This window comes from Bison bison, unplaced genomic scaffold (genome assembly GCF_000754665.1).
Source record: "Bison bison bison isolate TAMUID 2011002044 unplaced genomic scaffold, Bison_UMD1.0 scf7180017864277, whole genome shotgun sequence".
Classification (NCBI taxonomy): Eukaryota; Metazoa; Chordata; class Mammalia; order Artiodactyla; family Bovidae; genus Bison; species Bison bison.
In genome coordinates this window covers 1,461,885-1,479,577 of record NW_011494849.1, presented here as the reverse complement: position 1 = coordinate 1,479,577, position 17,693 = coordinate 1,461,885, and the positions used below count along the sequence as shown (strand labels likewise).

General features: G+C 35.6%; 1 protein-coding gene and 1 pseudogene across 1 annotated transcript; both read right to left on the bottom strand.

The window, feature by feature from the left end:
* Window positions 1-392: 392 nt before the first annotated feature.
* On the bottom strand, window positions 393-1,792 carry LOC104995151 (annotated as a pseudogene).
* A 14,983-nt stretch (window positions 1,793-16,775) lies between these two features.
* LOC104995134 (olfactory receptor 4C12-like) lies at window positions 16,776-17,693 on the bottom strand. The gene has a single exon (XM_010848873.1). The coding sequence runs from the start codon at window positions 17,691-17,693 to the stop codon at window positions 16,776-16,778; it is 918 nt and encodes a 305-aa protein (XP_010847175.1).

The window sequence follows — 17,693 nt, the reverse complement described above, 5'->3', positions numbered from 1 at the left end:
TATATATATATACTTTGAAGAAGGAAAATCTTAAATATTTTTGATCATTGGAATTATTCACATAATAATTTTTTTCATCTTGCTAAAGTTATTAAACATGAGATATTTGTTATTGGTGTTGTTTTGTGTGTGTGTGTGTGTGTGTGTGGTAGTTGCTCAGTTATATTCAACTTTTTGTGACCTCATGGACTGTAGCCTGCCAGGCTCCTCTGTTCATGAGATTCTCCAGGCAAGAATACTATAGTGGGTTGCCATTCCCTTTTCCAGGGGATCTTCCCAACCCAGGAATCAAATGCAGGTCTCCTTCATTTCAGGAGACCTAGTAGTCACACATGACTTTCCTGGGAAGAGCAATTCTTCAGGGAAAATAGGTGATGCTTTTCCCTGGTGCTTCAATTTCTTTTTCTGATCCAGAGCTTTTTCATGGCGTTTTGCATTTCTCCATTTCTTGGAGTATAGAATAGAGGGTTCAACATAGGGGTGACTGTGGTATAAAACACAGCCAAAGATTTATCAACAGGTAAAGTACAAGGTGGTCTCACATACAGAAAAATACAGGGCACAAAGAAGAGAAGCACCACAGTAATGTAGAAGCCACAGATGAAAAAAGCTTTGTGCTTTCCTTTCTGACTAAGATTCTTCAGGGAGTGCAGAATGACCACATAGGAGATGAATAAGAGTGCAAAGATGACCACAGATATTGTGCCATCATTGACAACTAATGAGAGGGCAGTAATGTGGATGTCAGTGCAGGCAAGTTTTTACAAGGGGTACAAGTCACAGAAGAAATGGTCAATGACATTGGGGCCACAGAAGGGAAGATTGTAAATAAAGATAGCATGAAGAACAGCATGTAAAAACCCACCAACCCATGCCAAGAGCATAAATATGCACTCGCTGATTCACGATTGTCAAATAATGCAAGGGTTTGCAGATGGTCATGAAGCGGTCATAAGCCATGACCACCAGGAGTAAAATCTCAGCACCACCAAATAAGTTCTCCATAAAAAGCTGGGCCATTTCCAGTTTTTTAAGAGGAAACCAGAAGAGAAAGAGACATGTGTACCCCAATGTTCATCGCAGCACTGTTTATAATAGCCAGGACATGGAAGCAACCTAGATGTCCATCAGCAGATGAATGAATAAGAAAGCTGTGGTACATATACACAATGGAGTATTACTCAGCCATTAAAAAAGAATACATTTGAATCAGTTCTAATGAGGTGGATGAAACTGTAGCCTATTATACAGAGTGAAGTAAGCCAAAAGAAAAACACCAATACAGTATAATAATGCATATATATGGAATTTAGAAAGATGGTAACAATAACCCTGTATACGAGACAGCAAAAGAGACACAGATGTATAGAACAGTCTTTTGGTCTCCGTGGGAGAGGGAGAGGGTGGGAAGATTTGGGAGAATGGCATTGAAACATGTATAATATCATGTATGAAACGAGTTGCCAGTCCAGGTTTGATGCAGGATACTGGATGCTTGGGGCTAGTGCACTGGGACGACCCACAGGGATGGTATGGGGAGGGAGGAGGGAGGAGGGTTCAGGATGGGGAACACATGTATACCTGTGGCGGATTCATTTTGATATTTGGCAAAACTAATACAATTTGTAAAGTTTAAAAATAAAAATAAAATAAAATAAAATAAAAGCTGGGCCATGCAGGCTTGGAAGGAAATGGTTTTCTTCTCACAAATGAAGTTTTTAATCATATTTGGGGTGAAGATTGTAGAGTAAAGAGCATCCAAAAATGATAAGTAGCCAAGAAAGAAGTACATGAGTCATCCAGGGTTAGGCTGAACACCACAGTCAGGACAATGAGTAAGTTGCCCACCACCGTCACAATGTAGATGAGCAAGAACACCACAAACAGTATTTTCTGTCCCTGGGATCTCTGAGCAAGCCCTAAGAGGACAAACTCAATAGCATTATTCCTATGTTCCATAGGTGCTTCTTTATGTCTTAGTTCAGAGTTCAGCACCAAATTACCTGTGAATAAAATTATTAGAGATGAGTTATTGAAGTCTTTTATATGTTTTATTATGTTCTGATGCTTTCAGATATTATAATACAGACTGATTAAAACATTGTCCCTAAACTTAACAATATTGTAAACTCATGGAGAAGCAAGTGATTAGAGATATTTCTGGGGAAAAGACACAGTATTAAATAAATGAGTTGCCACAACTAGCTTTCCATGAAGATGCTAATTAAATTGTACATAAGCTAGTAACATATAAAATAAAAACTGATTAAACATTTAATGAAAAAGGAAAGCAAAGTTTACCTTTCATTTACTTTCCATTTAATAAAATGTGACATTACATGCTAGAAGTAGAAGAATCTTTTTAATGAATTTTTGAATACAAAATAGACATATCTGACAATTTCAATTTTTTTTAAAGAATTTAGGAAATGATGCCACAACACCAATAGACAAAAGTAGTTTGGAAACAAATTTACATGAATAAAAATATCAAGTGAAACTGAAATTTACCCAGTCATGTCCGACTCTTTGCAACCCCATGGACTATATAGTCCATGGAATTCTCCAGGCCAGACTACTGGAGTGGGTTCCCTTCTCCAGGAGATCTCCCCAATCCAGGGATCGAACCCAGGTCTCCCGCATTGCAGGCGAATTCCTTACCAGCTGAGCCGGTAACATACAGTTAATATATAAAATTGACAAATATGCATAAACAATTAACTAATAAAGATAAAAATATAAATGAAAGTTAAAGGAAGAATACCTCTAAATGGTGAACAAACATGTGATATGATGCTGAAGCTCACCTATGTACAGAAGAAGTAGAAATTGAAGTCACAGCTTGATTACTATAGCATTAAATTACTTTCTTAAATATCACTGAATCAAGGTGTAAAGCTGCTGCTTCATCTTTTAATTTCATCAGGTTAATAAGTTATGTTTAGAGAACATATTGAATCTATCTTCAGATTTACAAATATCTGCCCATGAAAATATCCCCAAATTGTTACAGTTGAAATTAATTTCTAAGAATGTCTTCCAGAAGGCAAATTTATTCCAGATCATTAAAATATGAAAATATCTTAAAAAAAGTATAACAAAATAGAATCAGTCTTCACATATTTTAGGAATCACAAAGGGTTTATAACATGGCTGATTTATGAAAATCACAAAATAAAACTCTTAAATAACTGAATTCTCAGAACATCAATGTACTGTAGCAAAATGGTGAGCCTAGTTCAGAATTTTGTGTCTAAATATACTTCCAGGTTTACCTGCATATGGAGAAAGCCATTCAACTCACGTTCTGGGCTCTAGTGCCTTCTCAAAGCATTGACTTTTGTTCACTGATGCCATCTCTGGAAACACAGTGAACAAGATACATGCAGCATCACTGGACTTTGAACTGGTTCCAAGTGACCAACATATTCTATGGTTGCAGGAAATCTAATCCATCTCAGACATTCAAGGAAAGAAAAAAAAAAAAAAACTCTCAAATTGTTTGGATTTTCAAAGTGAATATCAATGTCCTGTTACCTAAAAACTCTGAATCTTGATTGTGAAGAGGAGCTCAAAATATCCACCATTGGGCAATGTGTGCTGATAACAAACACATGTTAAATCAATATTTTGATGGAGGAAACTATCCAGATTATGTAAGATTTGTTCACAATAAATTTTTGCTGTTTTCATTTATACCAATGAAAGTGAAATAACCTTTGCAATATTTTGGTTCTCAATCAGTTAGACTGCCCTGTTTTCATACAGCATTGTTCTTTGGATTTCCTGAAAGAAGGAGAATAATTTCATATACTTACATTATTGTGCTTTGATTCTGTCCCTTTGATTTGAGAAGAAGCCCGTCATGTGATTACTACTAAAGACAAATTGTCTCTGTGATAAGGGTAAATGATTCTAAACTTTATCTACATTTAACTGAAGTAACTACTATTGAGTCATTCAATTAGTGCATCTCTAATGGTGATTTTTTTTTCTAATTAAATTCTTTGAGACCATAATCATAATTCTGAGGGCATATAATTTATCTCCAGAGATGCAAGGATGGTCATTGTGTAGAAAATAACTTATAGAACTCTGTCCTCTGGGGGAAAATACTAAAAAATAACTTGAGAACATTTCATTAAAACAGAAAAGTCCAGTATGAGCAGAAAAGATACATGCAAAAACCTCATTTTAATTATGATCTTCAAAATTGGCAAATCTCTTTAAGCTTAAACTGTCTTTGAAGATTATTTCTGAACTGATTTTCAAAAATGATGAATACTAATTTCAGAGCAAGTCATTTAAAGTTTATTTTAAATGCAGATAAAATTGTCACCTAATTTCAGACAGGTAAGTTGATAGAATCTGTTTATCAAAGTCCAGAAAGAGAAAACATTATGGAGCTATTTCATTCAACTCAGAATGCTCATGGGGCATTCACCAAAGTAGAAAATACACTAGACCATGACACAAGTTGCAATATCATACAGTTTATATATACATATAATGTAGTTCAGTTAGAAATTGATAACAAAAGTATAATATTTTTCAATTACCTAGCAAACAAAGGCCTGAAATTAATCATGAACATTTTCAGGTATATTTTCAACATAAAGAGTGTGATATACATGTATTAAAAAATATGAAAGGCATCTATGAAATATACACATATATATACACATATATATGAAAGACTAGCTATAACAATATAATGCTGTATATATAAATTAACTGTATACAGCTAGAGGAGTGTGTAAAGACAAATTTATGACTTCAAAGGCAAATATTAGAAAACAATAAATAAGTATTTTCAGGAATGAACTGAGTTTTCTTTTTATTAGAAAAGAAAAATTAAAACAAACCCAGAAAACACTGTAGTATAGAAACAGTATTGAGAATACAAACTTCATTCAAAAGTGATTGAAAATAACAAATCTATTGAAAACTAAAAATTGACTCTTTGAACATTAAATAAATTGATAAGTTTCTAGAAAATGGACTAAGGGAAAACAAGAAAAAAAATGCCTAATTAACAGAATCAAGATTGAAAAGCAGATCATCACTTCAGATTTCACATATTGTAGAAAGTTAATACAATGATATCTTTTTTTTTCTAATTTTATTTTATTTTTAAACTTTACATAATTGTATTAGTTTTGCCAAATATCAAAATGAATCCGCCACAGGTATACATGTGTTCCCCATCCTGAACCCTCCTCCCTCCTCCCTCCCCATACCATCCCTCTGGGTCGTCCCAGTGCACTAGCCCCAAGCATCCAGTATCGTGCATCGAACCTGGACTGGCAACTCGTTTCTTACATGATATTTTACATGTTTCAATGCCATTCTCCCAAATCTTCCCACCCCCTCCCTCTCCCACAGAGTCCATAAGACTGTTCTATACATCAGTGTCTCTTTTGCTGTCTCGTACACCGGGTTATTGTTACCATCTTTCTAAATTCCATATATATGCGTTAGTATACTGTATTTATGTTTTTCCTTCTGGCTTACTTCACTCTGTATAATAGGCTACAGTTTCATCCACCTCATTAGAACTGATTCAAATGTATTCTTTTTAATGGCTGAGTAATACTCCATTGTGTATATGTACCACAGCTTTCTTATCCATTCATCTGCTGATGGACATCTAGGTTGCTTCCATGTCCTGGCTATTATAAACAGTGCTGCGATGAACATTGGGGTACACGTGTCTCCTTCCCTTCTGGTTTCCTCAGTGTGTATGCCCAGCAGTGGGATTGCTGGATCATAAGGCAGTTCTATTTCCAGTTTTTTAAGGAATCTTCACACTGTTCTCCATAGTGGCTGTACTAGTTTGCATTCCCACCAGCAGTGTAAGAGGGTTCCCTTTTCTCCACGCCCTCTCCAGCATTTATTATTTGTAGACTTTTGGATCGCAGCCATTCTGACTGGCGTGAAATGGTACCTCATAGTGGTTTTGATTTGCATTTCTCTGATAAGGAGTGATGTTGAGCATCTTTTCATGTGTTTGTTAGCCATCTGTATGTCTTCTTTGGAGAAATGTCTATTTAGTTCTTTGGCCCATTTTTTGATTGGGTCATTTATTTTTCTGGAGTTGAGCTGTAGGATGTGCTTGTATATTTTTGAGATTAGTTGTTTGTCGGTTGCTTCATTTGCTATTATGTTCTCCCATTCTGAAGGCTGTCTTTTCACCTTGCTAATAGTTTCCTTTGATGTGCAGAAGCTTTTAAGTTTAATTAGGTCCCATTTGTTTATTTTTGCTTTTATTTCCAATATTCTGGGAGGTGGGTCATAGAGGATCCTGCTGTGATGTATGTCAGAGAGTGTTTTGCCTATGTTCTCCTCTAGGAGTTTTATAGTTTCTGGTCTTACATTTAGATCTTTAATCCATTTTGAGTTTATTTTTGTGTATGGTGTTAGAAAGTGGTCTAGTTTCATTCTTTTACAAGTGGTTGACCAGATTTCCTAGCTCCACTTGTTAAAGAGATTGTCTTTAATCTATTGTATATTCTTGCCTCCTTTGTCAAAGATAAGGTGTCCATATGTGCGTGGATTTAATAGAAAGCCCAGAGATAAATCCAGGCACAATGATATCTTAAATGAATTTATGACATCATCACTGCCAACTGAAAGAAAATGGACCTATGCTACAGAAAAAGACAAGTTTATAAACACACACAGAAAAATAATTAAAAGCTGGAATAATCTAATACCTAAGCAGCTTATAATCCTTCTTTTCCTCTCCACAAAATTTCATTGTTTGTAAATGTAATTAATCAATTCTGCATAACAACTAATCCAGGTATAGTACCAATCTTACATAAACACCTTTAAAGAAAGGAGATAATTAATATTCATACTAATGCATTTTATGCACCAAACATAACTCTTAGAATGAAACAAGGGCATCAAAAGGAAAATAAGGATTAATATCTCACAATTACAGGTACAAAGTTCTGAACACGTTAGTTATTTTGATTTGTTTGGATGTTCTCTTTAAGATTTTTTAAAAATTTTTTTGATACAGTTTTGAGCCAGGTCGTCAGAAGTGCTCAGGTGAGTACTAATCAAGACCTACTACTGAGGTAAAGTCTTTCTAAGTATTCAACCAACAGCACTGCCTCTGGGAACTATGAGTTTTCCAGCTGGTGAGAACAGGCTTTCTTCCTACCCAATGTGGGGACCAAGCCTTCTTCTCTCTAATCCATCTGGTAAATCTTTCCCCAGCCTCAGATATTTTCCTCAAATGCAAGCTCAGATCAGTTCTCTCATAAACATTTGAGGGGTATGCTCTTTAGTTCTGAATTCTCTCTCTCTAGCTCTCCAGGTCTTTGGTAAATCTTTCTCTCTTGCTCTCCAACTCCACCCTCCCAACCCTAAGTCTATAGCTCTGCCCTCCATAGTGTTCTAGCCTAAGAATTCTATGTGCTTTGGTCTCCTCAGACTCTGAAAGTCATGTCCTCAACTCAGTGAATCTACCAGGATCTTTCTGAGATATACGTCTTTGCACAACAACATGGAAACTTTTTAAAGGTAAAATGGGAAAATCTGAGAACTCAACTTGTTTCTTATCTTTTATTGATCATTGTTTCTTATTTCTCCCAACTAGTGTTTTAAAAATAATTAGTGCATATTGTTTCTGGTCTGTTTGCTTTTCTCACAAAACTCTATGTAAATATTTAGAGCGGTTTTAATCATAATTGTAAATAGCTGGAAACAGTCAACATGTATCTTAGTTAAGATAAAAGATAAAGAATGGTGATACATCCATAAAATGGAATATTATTCAGCAATAAAATGAATAAACTCCTGATTAACACATTAATATGCATAAATGTGATGTGTATGATACTAAGAACAAGAAACCATATTTAAAAGACTACAGAATAGACATAATCTTACATATATAAAAGCAAATAATCACACCACAACTCTTAGAACTGCAAAACAAATCCAACATCTTTTCAGGGTATAAAATCAACATATTGAAATGTCGTATCTAAATATATTTACAATGAACTACCCAAAACAGAACTTAATTAATTATTGAATTAAATAATCCCACTTACAATAGCATCAAGCAGAATAAAATATATAGGAATAAATGGATCCAAGGACTGGAGATTCGTGCACTGAAAACTAGATGACATTGATGAAAAAAATTAAAGACACAAGGATGTCCCATATTTATGAGTTGAAAGCATAAATATTGTCAAAGTGAACACACCATCAAAATCAGTATGGAAAAGATTAGCAATCTAAGAAAACATATAAAACTCATTCATAAGCAGTCATGGAAAAGAAATACAAATCAGTTAAAACCTAGGAATACATGCCTAAATGAATTCGCATGCTGGCAATAACTACGAAAATTAAAATTTTAGATACATCAAAAGTTGACTCAGCGCTAATTCTGGAACCTATATGTACAAAATTTCAAAAACTTGCTTAATTTTATGATTATTACTTGAAGAATCTTAAGAAAAGAATATAGTGACTGCATCTGGAAGGACTGAGAGAATCTGAATTGGGATGGGAGGAGGTTTATTCTACATTATTTCACTTTGCATGGATTTTTATTTAGTATTTATTACTAACCATCTTATCTATAATGCTTATTTAATAAATTAAGATATTATACTAAAATTTCATATTTAAGACAAATGAAATTGAATAAAATTAATACAGCACTAAACAGTTTATTTTTAATGAAAAATAATTTTACTATATCATTAACATAAAAATTAATGATATAAATAAAAATATATTTATTTTTCTAGTAAGCTTTCACATTTATTCACTTTTTAATTTAATTTAATTTTACTTTATTTTTTGACTTTACAATATTGTATAGGTTTTGCCATATATCAAAATGAATCCTCCACAGGTATACATGTGTTCCCCATCCTGAACCCTCCTCCCTCCCCATACCATCCCTCTGGGTTGTCCCAGTGCACCAGCCCCAAGCATCCAGTATTGTGCATTGAACCTGGACTGGCAACTTGTTTCATATATGATATTAGACATGTTTCAATGCCATTCTCCCAAATCATCCCACCCTCTCCCTCTCCCACAGAGTCCAAAAGACTGTTCTTTACATCAGTGTCTCTTTTGCTGTCTCGTATACAGGGTTATTATTACCATCTTTCTAATTCCATATATATGCGTTAGTATACTATATTGGTGTTTTTCTTTGTGGCTTACTTCACTCTGTATAATAGGCTCCAGTTTCATCCATCTCATTAGAACTGATTCAAATGTATTCTTTTTATGGCTGAGTAATACTCCATTGTGTATATGTACCACAGCTTTCTTATTCATTCATCTGCTGATGGACATCTAGGTTGCTTCCATGTCCTGGCTATTATAAACAGTGCTGCGATGAACATTGGGGTACATGTGTCTCTTTCAATTCTGGTTTCCTCAGTGTGTTTGCCCAGCAATGGGATTGCTGGATCATAAGGCAGTATATAGAATGAAGGTAAAGATAAGAATATGATTAAAAATTTACAAAAAAAAAAAAAAAAAAGAATGAGAAAGTAATAAAATAGATAGTAATTTGAAACTAGCAACTCTATAAAAATTTCATTTGGCATTGCTTTTGTTCAATGTCTAAGTCATGTCTGACTCTCTGTGGCTTCATGGATGGCAGCATGCCAGGCTCCTCTGTCCACTACTATTTCCTGGAGTTTGTTCAGATTCATTTCCACTGACTCTGCGATGCTATCTAGTCTTCTTATCCTCTGCCACCCCCTTCTCCTTTTGCTATCAATCTTTCCCACCATCAGGGTCTTTTCAAATGAATCAACTCTTCACATCAGTTGGCCAAATTATTGGAGCTTCATCTTCAGCATCATTTTTTCCAATGAATAGTCATACTTAATTTCCTTTAGGATTGACTGGTTTGATCTTTCTGTCCAAGGGGTTCTCAATAATGTTCTCCATCACCACAATTGAAAAGCATTAGTTCTTCTGTGCTGAGCTTTCTTTATGGTCTGACTCTCACATCAATACATGATGTCTGGAAAAAACATAGCTTTAATTATACAGACCATTGTTGGCAAAGTGATGTCTCTGCTTTTTAATACACTGTCTAATTTGTCATTCTTTTCCTTCCAAGGAGCAAGCTTCTTTTAAGTTCATAACTGCAGTCACAATCTGCAGTGAATTTGGAGTCCAAGAAAATAAAGTTTGTCACTGTTTCTACTTTTTCCCCTTCTATTTGCCATGAAATGATGGGACTGGATGCCATGATTTTAGATTTTTTAATGTTGAGTTTCAAGCCAGCTTTTTCACTCTCCTCTTTCACCCTTATCAAGAAGATCTTTAAATTCCTCTTCACTTTCTGGCATTAGAGTGTTATCATCTGCATATCTGAAGTTGTTGATATTTTTGTCAACAATATTGATTCCAGTTTGTGAGCCTTCCAGCCTGGCATTTTTCATGATATATTCTGCATCATTTCAGTTCAGTTGCTCAGCAGTGTCTGACTCTTTGCGACCCCACAAATCACAGCACACCAGGCCTCCCTGTCCATCACCAACTCCCGGAGTTCACTCAAACTCATGTCCATCAAGTCGGTGATGCCATCCAGCCATCTCACCCTCTGTCGTCCCCTTTTCCTCCAGCCCCCAATCCCTCCCAGCATCAGAGTCTTTTCCAATGAGTCAACTCTTCACATGAGGTGGCCATTGGTGTTTCAGCTTTAGCATCAGTCCTTCCAATGAACACCCAGGACTGATCTCCTTTAGAATGGACTGGTTGGATCTCTTTGCAGTCCAAGGGACTCTCAAGAGTCTTCTCCAACACCACAGTTCAAAAGCATCAATTCTTCAGCATTCAGCTTCCTTCACAGTCCAAATCTCATATCCATACATGACCACAGGAAAAACCATAGCCTTGACTAGATGGACCTTTGTTGGCAAAGTAATGTCTCTGCTTTTCAATATGCTATCTAGGTTGGTCATAACCTTCCTTCCAAGGAGTAAGCATCTTTTAATTTCATGGTTGCAATTACTATCTGCAATATTCTGCATACAAAATTTAAATAAGCAGGGAGACAATATACAGCCTTGTTGTACCCCTTTCCCAATTTTGAACCAACCAGTTGTTTCATGTCCAGCCTCTGTTGCTTCTTGACCAAAAGGTAGGTTTCTCAGGGGACAGGTAAGGTCGTCTGGTATTTCTGTTTAAGAATGTTCCACAATTTGTTGTGATCCGCACAGTGAAAGGCTTTACCATAGTCAATGAATTATAAGATTTTTTCCTGAACTCTCTTGCTTTCTCCATAATCCAACAAATGTTGGCAATTTAACCTCTGGTTCCTCTGCCTGTTCAAAACTCACCATGTGGATCTCGAAGTTTTTGGTTCATGTACCACTGTAGCCTAGCTTGAAGGATTTTGAGTGTCCTGTCCTCAAAATTTTGAGGACAATGGATGAGTGCAATTGTATGGTAACTTGAACATTATTTGGCTTGCCCTTCTTTGGGATTTGAATGAAAGCTGACCTTTTTCCAGTCCTGTGGCTACTATTGAGTTTTTCAAATTTGCTGGCATATTGAGTTCAGCACTTTAATAGCATCATCTTTTAGGATTTTAGGTAACTCAGCTGGAATGCAATCACCTCTGCTAGTTTTGTTCATAGTAATTCTTCCTAAGGAAGAAAAGGAATGCATTTGATCTAAAAATTATTAGCCAACAAAAATGTACTGTGTTGAGTTCAGGATCCTGTTGATGGTTATAATCATGGCAATGAGTAGGTTGGCCACCAAGGTCAAAATATAGAAGAGCAAGACATCACTAAAAGGATTTTCTGCTCCTTCGGATTCTGCATTAGGCCCAAGAGGATAAAATAACTTATTTTGTTCCTTGCATCTGGCAAGTCTGTACAGGAGCTGAGTTAACACATTAGAATTAGTTTTCCTATGGAACAAACGGGAAAATTTTTAAGTGAATGATAAGTTAAACTTGTTTAATTTATCTTTTAAATTAAAACAGTTTATAGAGTATTGATTTGTGTCCAACGTGGCACAGACATTGTGATGACCAAGTTAAAAAGGCATAGTTTCCTATTTCCAGTGATATGATACACAATGACACATCAAACTATCCCAAACTAATGTAAAAAATCATATTATTAGAACATTGACAAAAGGGTCACAGGGTAGGAATATTTCAATTAAACTGGAATCAGTGAAGTCTTCCAAGCAAAAGCAATGTTTAGTTGAGTTTTAAAGGAAAAGTGATAGAACAAGAAAAGATGCCAAAGGAATTTATGAAAAGTTACACCATTTATAAATGTGCCAGGCTCTAATAGTTGTGACAGACAGACATACAGGGTGAAGTGGCCATGATGGAGTAGAAGGACAAAGAATACATGTAACTCTCAAAGAAAACAATAAAAGTACAGGTATTTACAGAATCATTATTGATTAGAATGACCTGGAGACTAGCAGTTCTTCTGTTACTAAAAATATACAGAGGATTCACAACAAGACCAATAGGAGTGGTAGATACAGGGTGTAGTCATGCCCTATACCTCAGGTAGGCAACACTCAAAACAAGAGACAATCCAGTTGCAGAGAGGCTCCCAAAGGAGCCAGTGGACCTGAGATCCAAAGAGAACTACTCAGTTCAGGGGTCCTGAACTGGGAAGGTAATCCCCCGTGCACATATGACTTTAAAATCAGTGAGAGTTTCTTTCCAGAGAGCTAGTGGGCTATAGAAAACAGACTCCAGCCTTAAAGGTCACACATGAAATCATACAGAGTCTGAGAAGAAATAGAAACCTGAATGGAGTCTGAGTCAGATCAAGTTGCTGATATTGGGCAGAGCCACCCAGGCTGGAAGGAGAAAACTGGAACTCACATTGGGATGTAGACACTTTTAGCAAACACTCTGGGTAGCTACTATTACTCCCATTTCAAATACACATTTTTAAATGACCTATTCTTTAAAAAGGTGGGGTGGGCTAATATGGCTATTTAAATTCAGACCAAACTGAATTCTTTCCATGCTTCCAATAACTATATAAATCCCTATCCAATGCTCACCTCTATCCTGTTCTTATAAAATGTTTCTCATCTTCCCTATTACCAACAAAATGATATATATTTTTTTTTTTGCTTCTTTCTTTGTTCACTCACTATCCATCTATTTCCCACTGGAATCTTAATTTCACCTATAAACCATCCTGTTGTTATTTTTAATTATCCACATTTTTATATCCAGCTCCCATAACTCTCTAACCCACTGTAAACACAGAAGAGTATTGTTTGGATAAATTAAATAACTGAAAATTTCCTAAAATGAATTGATTATGGAGCCACTTTTCCCAGTAATGAGTGAACACTACAGGATAACAATGCAAAAAGCCATATGGAAAATAGCAGCTATTTAGCTTTTCAAGGTGTTTCTTTCATGTTCTAATGAAGTATCAACTTCCTCAATAACAGAGTTGCTCTGTTTTCCTGTAGATGTCTCTTTCACCCAAGTTGTCATTTTATTTGAAATTCAACATTTTAATTTAATTTATTGAGCCCCCTATATCCCATTTATCATGATCTTCATGAAGGGTAATATATCTGCCAAAAAGAGATCATCAGATGACTTTTTCTTTTTTTTTTTAACATAACAGAAATCCATGTAGGGTAAGTAACCTGGGAAAAGGAGATCAACAGGGAGATGAAGGGAAGAAAGTGCTTCCCCTCCACAAATGAAATAAGAGAAGGATACCTCAGTGGTAACATGGCCAATGAGCAGACCTGTGTTTTGATATTTTCACATCATGACAACAAGGAGTATTGTGAAGTGAAGGAATAGAGGTAGTCAAACCTAAAAACCTTCCTATTCTTGCTTAACTTTATTCAGTCACATTTTCCTCTAATATAAAATGGAGAAAAAAAATGTTTCTACTGATACTTGTTCCTCCAATAATAGAGTTAAAGTTTGTAAAGAACCTGTGAAAATGTACCTCATAGTTGGCCTGCAACGGTAATGAGCTCACTCCCTTCACTTAATGCCTAATATTTTCATCAAATGAAGTTTCCAGATTAAACCAAAGTTTCCTTACACAACAAATCTAAATATTCTGCCCCATTGATTCTTAGGAGAAACACACACCAGTACAATGTGTGTTACTTTACACAATTATCAATTTCTCAAATTCAGTGATCAACTGGAGCTTTTTCATTAATAATTTGAACATTTGGTAATATCTGAGCATGGAGGTATTGTTTACCTGCATAGAGAAGCATTGCAGCTATCCCCCAGTTTCTGAAGGTTCACCTTAGCCATTTGGCTTTTATGAAGACCTACTTTAGGACTTATTTCCATGAATGAAAATAAATACAAATGGCTTTTTCATTTTAAAATAAAATGACATGTATTACTCTGCCATTAAAAAGAATACATTTGAATCAGTTCTAATGAGGTGGATGAAACTGGAGCCTATTATACAGAGTGATGTAAGCCAGAAAGAAAAACACCAATATAGTATACTAACGCATATATATGGAATTAGAAAGATGGTAACAATAACCCTGTATACGAGATAGCAAAAGAGACACTGATGTAAAGAAGAGTCTTTTGGATTCTGTGCGAGAGGGAGAGGGTGGAATGATTTTGGGGAATGGCATTGAAACATGTTTTTTTTTTTTTTTTTTAAATTTTATTTTATTTTTAAACTTTACATAATTGTATTAGTTTTGCCAAACATCAAAATGAATCCACCACAGGTATACATGTGTTCCCCATCCTGAACCCTCCTCCCTCCTCCCTCCCCATACCATCCCTCTGGGTCGTCCCAGTGTACTAGTTTAATATCATATATGAAACAAGTCGCCAGTCCAGGTTCGAGGCATGATACTGAATGCTTGGGGCTGGTGCACTGGGATGACCCAGAGGGATGGTACGGGGAAGGAGGAGGGAAGAGGGTTCAGGATGGGGAACATGTGTATACCTGTGGCAGATTCATGTTGATATTTGGCAAAACCAATACAATATTGTAAATTTAAAAAATAAAATAAAAAAGTAAAAAAAAAAAAAGGTAAAAAAAATAAAAAGAAAAGAAAATGACAGCCTATATTTACACTAATGTTGGGGAGTTTTTAGATATTTTTCCATTTTTCTTTTATTGAAGTACAGTTAATTCATAATTTTGTGTTAATTTCAAGTGCACAGCAAAGTGATATATATACATATATAGAATGTGTACTCATATATTATATACATGTGTGGTCTTTTTCATATTATTTTCATTTATAGATTGCATTACTGTACTAATGCTGGTCTTTGTAAAGTGAAGTGGCATAATTTGAACTTTAAAAAAAAGGAATACACTTGTGCTGCTGAAATATATTGCCACATGTGAAAGAAGGCTACAACACGTTTGATAACACTGCCTCCAAGGAAAAATCGAATCATTAAGACTGCAGATAGATTTCTGCCTCAGCATACTATGGACACCTATATTTCATCTGAAAGGAAGTAAAATTGAGTTTTAAGGACCTGGATTGCAAGTTTTTAGGTTAAACTTTTGAAAGGAACCTGAATTCCAGTGTAATAGTTCCTGACACATTTTGTAAAGAAAACATATGTGAATTGAGTCAAGCAAATTAGTAAAACTCTCTTGGTTTAAATTTGTTTCTCTGGAAAACTGGGATAATAATAATGTATCTACCAGTTTAATATTTAGAAAAGTGAACTGATGTGAAAGTGCCTGATAGATAATAAAGTGTCAATTTGATGTACATGTATGTGGCAGACCTACAGATCAAAAGCTTTGGAACCTATGCTTTGAAATTTAGAACCTAAGCTTTTTGAAATTTGCAAAAGATACCTAAGCTTGTTTCTAATGGTCCCTTAAGTCTTCAAATGGAAAATGTTTATATCTATATTTATTTATATTATATTATTTATATTAAAAAAGTGATCCATGGAGATAGTTATGAAAATTAAGCAAATTAAGACTAATTTCAAAATGTGTCCTTTATTTTTTAAGGAGAGAATTACAGACATATTGTGAATTATTCTGTTCTCCTTTTGTGGGTGTCTCTGGTTTTGCTTTTGGTACATTCATAGTATGAAAACAAACAAACAAAAAAAAAGTTGTTACTCCTTCACTCAACTGTTCTTCCTCCATGTATCTATCTAAGAATTTCTATCTCTGTGCTTGCTTTGACACTGGCTAACCACATATAGAAGTTCTGAAGTCAAGATCCTATGGAAAATCCAATTTCATCCAAGTAACATATATGAAGAATTTAGTAACAAAGCAATAAGACCCTAGAGAAAAACTTACTGTAATCATCAAACTGTGGTTTACAGATATTCTTTCCATTGCCTATTTTGCAGTTTAAACATGAACACTGAAGCCATGGTAAAGTACATTAAAGTCATTCATGTCGATGTATGGCAAAACCAATACAATATTGTAAAGTAATTAGCCTCTAATTAAAATAGGCCTCTAGATAAAATATTAAAAAATAAATTTAATAATAAGATATTAAAATAGCCTTTAAATAAAATTTTTAAAAAAGAATAAAAAAAAGTGCTTAAAAAATGCCTACAGTTTGCCATACCCTTGCATCATGGGACAGATTCTAGTCTCTCTTCCTCCAGGCTACAACAAAATGTTGGTTTCTGTCCCTTCTTTTCCACTAAATCATCTGAAAAATTTCTTAAATTTAATGTTTTACAACAGATATAATCCTCCCTTTGTATATAAATCATAACTTTCATGTCATTTTGAGCATCCTAAGCTACTCTCCTCTTAAACAAACTCCTCACAGCATTTTTCACCTGTGTTTCTCACTGTGTAAATGCTAGGATTTAACATGGGAGTAAGGATTGCAAAAAACACAGCCACCCACTTATCCACAGGGTAAGTGACCACAGGACACATGTAGGTGAATACACAAGGACCAAAAAAGAGCACCACTACTGCAAAATGGGAGCCACATGTAGAGAGGGCTCTGCACCGTCCTTCAGAGCCATGAGATTTCAAAGAGCTCAGGATGACTATGTAGGAGACAAATAGTATGGAAAAAATGAGCAAGCACATGCCCCCTGTGTTAGCTGCCACTACCATTCCAAGTCTATAGGTGTCACTGCAGGCAAGTTCCATCAATGAGAAGAAATCACACATGAAGTGGTCAATGACATTGTGACCACAGAAGGTCAGTTCAGACATGAACATGAAAAGAATCTGCATGGTGGCATGCAGGATACCCCTGATCCAGGCCACCACCACCAGGAGCTGGCAGAGACCTTGTCGCATGATGGTCGTGTAGTGCAGAGGCTTGCAGATGGCCACGGAGCAGTCATAGGCCATGACAGTGAGGACGATGACCTCTGATCCTCCGAGGAAGTGTTCTAAAAAAAGCTGAGTCAGGCAGCCACCCCATGAGATGGATCTCCTCTGGTACAGTAGGTCAATGGTAATTTTGGGGGTGGTGACAGAAGTCAAGGTGGCATCTATGAAGGACAAGTGAGTGAGAAAGAAGTACATGGGAGTTTTTGACAGTGCAGAGCTGAGTGAGATGGTGATGACAATGAGCAGATTGGACATCATAGTGAACAGGAAAATGAACAAAGAGACAATGAAGAGTATCTTCTGCAGGAGTGGATTCTGTGTGAGTCCCAAGAGAATAAATTCAGTCACATTTTTAGGAGGCATTGAGACATCCAT

Excerpts from the sequence above, each read along its gene's own strand:
- LOC104995134 (XM_010848873.1), bottom strand. The coding sequence starts at position 17,693 with ATGGATGTCTCAATGCCTCCTAAAAATGTGACTGAATTTATTCTCTTG.